Here is a 6,170-nt window from a genome sequence, read left to right as displayed (position 1 = left end):
CGTGCGCTCATTGAGGATCAGATAGACAGGAGGGGAGAGACAAAGGGGAGGGAGAAAGAGCAACGGAAACGAAGGATGATACACAAACAAGGCAAGCAGGTGTGAGTGAAATCAAATCAAGATGGTGAGAAGTGCCGCAGCATGTGCCATGCCAGCTGCAACAGTGCGGCGCCGCCCCAACCCAGCAAGACCACGCCAGCAGCCGCCGCGGAGCGACGCCCCGGTTGCCTAACCACCTCCCCCCCAGCAAACCCCGGAGCCACGCGCCTGAAGTTGAAGCTGACGCGCAGCTGCCATTTCTGCCACTTCACGAGGTTGCCCTCGACCGTGAAGCTGGGCCCCTCCGGCTGCAGGACGTCCAGCGGCTTCAGGCCGTCGCGCCAGGGGCCGGGGAACAAGTCCTGCGCGGTGCGGTGGTGTACGTGTTTGGGGAGGTGAGAGGAGCGGTTGCATCGCCAACGTCGGCCTGGGCGGCAGGGGCCGCGCTTGGCGGCAGGGGCCGGCCTTCAAAAGGGCTTCCTGACTGACTGGCCGCGGGGCGACGAGCGGGGCCGGTCGCAGGTCGTGGATGCGAATGGGTGCCAAGAATGGATGCGAACGGGCGCGGCAAAAATCGAAGGACCAACTTGTCAAGGTGGGCGAACGCGGTGGTCTGCTCGCCTGGGCATGTGTCATCTCGTGCCTGTGTAAAATCCCATCCCTGCACCATCAACACACCTGTACATGACAATGGCTGATGAGGCGTCAAGAATCCTGCAGCACAAGCGCAATCAAGCGGACGAGCTGCTGGCCCCACCTGGTGGTAGTTGTGGTCGGCCTTGGGCACGTCATACGGCTCGTCATCCATCTCGATCTTGACGACCTGAGGGGCGTCACCGGGTGAGAGAGTGCCGCCGGGCAGGGCAGCGAGGTGGCAGGGTGTTGAGAGCGTTGCGGTGCGGCTGGTGCCTGGAAACCACGGATCTCAGCGGCGCACGCACGCACGCACGCACGCACGCACGCACGCACGCATGCACCCACTCTGTGTCTCTGTGTCTCTGTGTCTCTGTGTCTCTGTCTCTCTGCCTCTGAATCCTTCTGACATGCACACACATTCTGCATTTTTAGTTGACTCACAATGTGCGCGCGTGCACACGTCCACGCACACCCACCCACTCACCCACCCAAAAACACACACACACACACGCGCGCGCGCGCGCATGCACGCGCAGTCGCGCGCGTGCGTCACCGCACCTTGGCCTCGTCCAAATCAACGATGGGCAGCAGGTCGCAGGGGTGGGCATAGGCGTTGTCGTTCTCACTGGAAGCAGTGGGAGGGTCCGCCGGCCTCTGTAAGCACCGTAGCAGCATGCGCGTGCATGCACGCACAGGGTACCATGCTGTGCACGTTGCTGCTCTTTTGATGGTGTGCCAGTGCTGGGGCGTGCGGCTGGGGGGCCCCACGCGACTTGACTAGCCCCTCACGACCACCAGCTCAGCTGGGTGCACTGCTAAATCCACACACGCACGCGTGCACCCACAAATAAAGGCACGCTCGCACGACGGTGCATGCGCACGCATGCTCACACCACTGGACACACCAATCCTCATGTTGGACACTGTCCATGCCAAGCCCAGAACAGTGCAAAACAGCCCAGCTCAGCCGGCTGGTCCATGCAGACCAGACCCCCCCCACCACGCCCCACGGTCCCACCTAGACTTGAAATACACAAAGCACTGAATCAGGCGCCGCCCCCGCAGCTCCTTTGGCGCATCGTGGACGCTCCCTTTGAGGGGCGAGCGGGGGGCACGAGTGAGGGAGGAGGGGGCGGGGGCGGCGGGGGCGCGTCAGGCAATGGCAGGGTGGGGCGGCTCAAAAGACCACGCAATGGCAAACAGCTGCGAGACGAGCCTGCAGCGTCCATCGCACGCCGCGCGTGGCGTAAATCTGCAGCGGCAATCGCCAGAGCCGCACGCCCCAGGGCTGGGGGTGCTGCTGGGTCGAACAGGCTGGTGACGGGTGCAGCTGGGACCCGCCGCCCAGCGCACGCGGCTGCATGGGCGGATCGACGCTCGGAGCGCACGCGTCGGATTCGTGATGAGAAGGTTTTGCATGCACATTGCCTTGGCCCGCGCTGCACGGCCAGCGGGCGGCTTGAAATCTCGCGTTCCTTTGCGCATGCAGCGGTGCGCCCCGCAGGGGCCGTGCCGGCCGCATGAAATAAGCCGAGCCCCTCGGATGACGGCCGGGCGCGCCCTCTCCCGGCGGCCCAGCAACCATCGGCGCGACATCCTATCATATAAGGTTCTTGCTTGCTATCATGACTGTGGATCATCACTATGATCCCAAAGTCCCGCTCACAGGGGTCAAACTGCACGAGATCCAGATCTGCGCCGTAACGCTCCTTCAGCAACCGCTGGACTTCCGGGTCGGCCCTGGCGATCGCCTCCGCGTCGGTGCAGTCCTCGGGTGACGCCAGAGGGGTGACGCCGTCGAGCTCCCTCCACGCGGCGACGTCGCCGGAGGGCAGAGAGACGATCGCCTCGATGGCGCCGCGCTTGGGGGGCGCGTGCAGGATGCAGAAGGCGGCGCGCGGGGGCGCGGGGGCGGAGCCGTTCTCAAAGGCGAGGAGGGCCTTCTTAGGGGGCTCCTGGGGGGTGAGGGGCAGGCAGGATGCAGGGCGGAGTGAATGGGGATCAATTGGGGCAGCCGCGGGGCACCAGGCAAGGGCGCGTTTTGGGCAGGCGCTGTGGGTGGCCAGGAAGGGTTTCAGAGTGACCCCAAGCATGGCTGCAGAGTCCGACTGCGGAGCATACAGCACGAGCTGCTCGTAGCCTGATAGAAGCAACACAGGGTGATTGTGGGCCGTTGTGGCAAGCCCCGCAACAGCCATACGCCGCACTCACAGCAAGCGAGATGGCATTGAAGCGCAGCGGCCCGGCGCCATTGGCCTGGGCGTAGGCCTTGCAGGCCTCCGCGGCCGTGGCAATCTCCGAAGCGCTCAGAGGGTCCAGAGGGTGGACGGGGAGACCCATCTTAGCTGCGCTCGCTTCGTAATTGCGCCACGTGCTGATCTGGTCGGGACCCGCGCCACAGACAGAAAGGCCGTCCCGAGGTCGCTATGAACGAGCGATGACCCAATCAATGATGCGACCTCGGGAAGGGCACGTGATGAGTGGGCGTTTAATGTCCGAACTGCCCGTGACGCGCCCGCTGCTTGGGCCCATGCGGTGCGCAAGGGGCACCGGCTGCCACTGGGCGTTTGCCCGTTTAGCACTTCGCTGCTTGCTATGGGGTCAGACTGCCAAAGACGCCACAAGGTGACGCTCGACTTGCGGCCGCAGGCCGTTACTGGAAACACTCATCCATACCAATTTTGCAGGGCCGATGACGGCAGCGCGTATCACGGCCTGCAGGGTTCAATAGCGGCTCGCTGCCGACCCACACAAGGCCCCGTGTCTGGTGCACACACGGCTCCCATTTTTCACTGGCATGGCTGGATCCACATTCCAGGCTCCTGCTTGCCGGTTGCCTACGTGGCGTGACAGTGGCGTCAAGGGGTTGGCCAGGCCCATGGCCCGCAGTTCCCTCATGTTGTGTCGACACAAGTATAAAGCGCGAGCTGGCTGAAGTGCTGAGGTGTGCCCCTGAGAAGTCAGCAGAGCTCAGCCTTACGACGCGCCTTAGTCAACCCGTGCCCTTTGACCCAGCCAATGGGAGTATTGGCTGCCAGCGATGGCTGCACGTGTGGAGTGAAGAGAGATGTGGCAATTCAGTGGCTCTAAAAGCCGTGTTGTTGGTTACAGGGCGTCAATCTAGTCGGCCATTGTTGGCCGACAGTACTGCAGGTCCTGTACGATAGCACAGCGCCGTGTACGGGGTACCGCTGAGCACACGACCGAGGAAGCAACCAGTTGCTGTTGTGCTCGGCTATGTTTCAGTGATCAGGCTATGGGTGCTTTGCTGGCTGAGGGGAAGCCTCGACATCAAGCATAAACGACGCACTGCCGCGTGGATACCGGTAAACTTGCAGCTGTGACACTCCTTGACGCTGTCCTCCTCATTGTTCTAATAGTTCTACGATCAATCGATTCTTGACGTAAGGCAGCTTACGCAGACATGTTGCAAGATCATGTCGCAGCATCAGGTCGGTCATTGAGACATCAGCGGGTCTTTGCACCATCACGAAGTCTCAGAAGTCATGTTAATGTCAGCCCAAGAAGCTGCCGCCGGCATGCCAGCAGCCGTGACGAAGAAGCACCGCTGGCAACAGGTGCGGTCTTGCCGCACTGCCGCTTGCATGCATCAAGATGCGCGTGCATCCCCGTTCACCCATTTGCCTCGGCCGTTGCTCGCATGCATCGAGTAGCATATCATGCGACCCCCTCGCAGGCGCATCTGCCTCTGGGCTCGCGCGGCGCCACGCGCTCCTGCTGCTCCCGTCTGCCAGCGGCGCGCTGCTGCGGCTCGTGGCAGGCGCTGCCGCCGCTGGATCCCCGCCGCTGCTCGCCCCAGGATACGCACTCGCGGGGGTTGACGAGGGCGTAGTGCCGTCCCCGGCGGTGAAGGCGGCAATTGACAAGGCTATCGATTCGGTCGTTAACGTGGGGAAGGTGCGGGGCAGCTGCCAACTTATTTTGCCTGGGCTCCTGCTGCAGCTGCACGCGCCGCTGATCGCTGCCTGACGCGGCGCCGTGTGCAGCGAGCGTGTTGATGGGACGTGCCCGCCTGGTGATGTTGTTGTTGGTGATGAGAGGAGCGCCAAGGTGCACCAGCCGCCAACCGGTCGACAAGGGCACTGTGCCAACCCCCGGAATGTGCGCAGGCACCCTTGATGCTGCGGCTCGCATACCACGACGCGGGCACCTTCAGCAAAAAGGCGGGGGACGGCGGCCTCAATGCCTCCATACAATTCGAGCTCGACCGCCCGGAAAACTTTGGGCTCAAGCGCGGCTGGCGGCTGGTAGAGCAGGTGAGGGGGTCGCGGGTGGTGGTGGTGGTGTGTGTGTGTGTGTGTGTTTGGGAGGGGTGCGGGGAAGGTAAGGGTGGCAGTAATGTGGGTGGACGTAGCGGCTGGTAGTCTTTTGGCCATGGCTGCGCCGACGGAATTTGATAGTGCGGCAACCGAAGGGTCTCAACCAGGGTGTCAGCCAACCAGAAGTTTGAATTGAACGTCGACTGCAGGCTGCTCTCCTGCAGCCATTGTCGACGCTTCGCCCGCGGCCCTGCTCTGGCACCTGCCTCGCTCTTGGCCATCCCCGGCCCCACCCCCCTCCACTTCCTTGGCGCCGCCGCGGCCGCCTGCCCGCAGGCCAAGGCGTCGCTCAAGGGCACCCCGGCGGACGGCCTGGTGTCCAACGCCGACCTCATCGCGTGGGCGGGGGCGCGCGCGGTGGCGGTCACCGGCGGGCCGCGGGTACCGCTGACCATCGGGCGCGCCGACGCGCGCGCCGCGGACCCGCCGGGCCGGATGGCGTCGGAGCGCTCCGGCCCTCAAGCTCTCATTGACAACTTTGCAGACAAGGGGTTCGGCGTCAGGGAGCTCGTCGCGCTGTCGGGGGCGCACACGATCGGTGCGCGTGATGGGGGCGGTGGTGGCTGGGGCACGCGTGCGTGTCTGCATCCGTCCGTGCGTGCGCGCGTGCGCGTGATTTTCGAGGAGAGCGCTGTTATAAGAGCATCTTATCGGGGCTCTGCCAAGGGAAAGAATGGTTATTGAGCTCAAGAGATTGCGGTGGGCACGGCGCATACATGTAAGGGCGTCGCTATGTCATTGGCGCTTGGGGCACCCCTGTCTCGCTGCGAGCTGCGCTTTTAGCTCAACAGCTGCAAGCATCGAACTAGGATGCACGGGGCCCCAACTTGCTTGATCCCCCTGTTTACCAAGACACCCCACCCGCCCGGCTCAACCCCGCTCCCTGCCTCCCGGCCCCCCCACATCGCAGGCGGCAAGGGCTTCGGCGACGCGGCGACCTTTGACAACGCCTACTATACCTCCCTTCTTGCCAAGCCCTGGCTCGACAAGACCAACCCCATGTGGGACCACATAGGGCTGCCCTCAGACCACGCGCTGCCGGAGGACCCTCGGACGCTGGAGGTCATCCAGGAGTATGCCAGGGACCAGGCGGCGTTCTTCGACGACTTCTCGGCGGCCTTCCAGAAGCTCTGCGCGACGGGCGTGACGTGGCGG

The 6,170-nt window shown here is 63.8% G+C and overlaps 1 protein-coding gene across 1 annotated transcript in view; it reads left to right on the top strand.

Moving 5' to 3' along the window:
- Positions 1 to 4,099: 4,099 nt before the first annotated feature.
- MNEG_3533 (hypothetical protein) overlaps positions 4,100 to 6,170 on the top strand; it is a gene marked incomplete at both ends in the record, with an annotated part of 3,358 nt that continues 1,287 nt past the window's right edge. Inside the window, 5 exons of the mRNA XM_014047987.1 lie at positions 4,100 to 4,127; positions 4,373 to 4,593; positions 4,806 to 4,952; positions 5,292 to 5,553; positions 5,926 to 6,163. Coding sequence (XP_013903441.1) covers positions 4,100 to 4,127; positions 4,373 to 4,593; positions 4,806 to 4,952; positions 5,292 to 5,553; positions 5,926 to 6,163 — 896 coding nt within the window. The remainder of the gene's footprint in view (positions 4,128 to 4,372; positions 4,594 to 4,805; positions 4,953 to 5,291; positions 5,554 to 5,925; positions 6,164 to 6,170) is intronic.

The sequence above is a fragment of the Monoraphidium neglectum genome (genome assembly GCF_000611645.1).
Source record: "Monoraphidium neglectum strain SAG 48.87 unplaced genomic scaffold scaffold00448, whole genome shotgun sequence".
NCBI classification, from domain to species: domain Eukaryota; kingdom Viridiplantae; phylum Chlorophyta; class Chlorophyceae; order Sphaeropleales; family Selenastraceae; genus Monoraphidium; species Monoraphidium neglectum.
The sequence above is the reverse complement of the archived record's forward strand: the minus strand, read 5'-3'. Positions and strand labels throughout refer to the sequence as shown.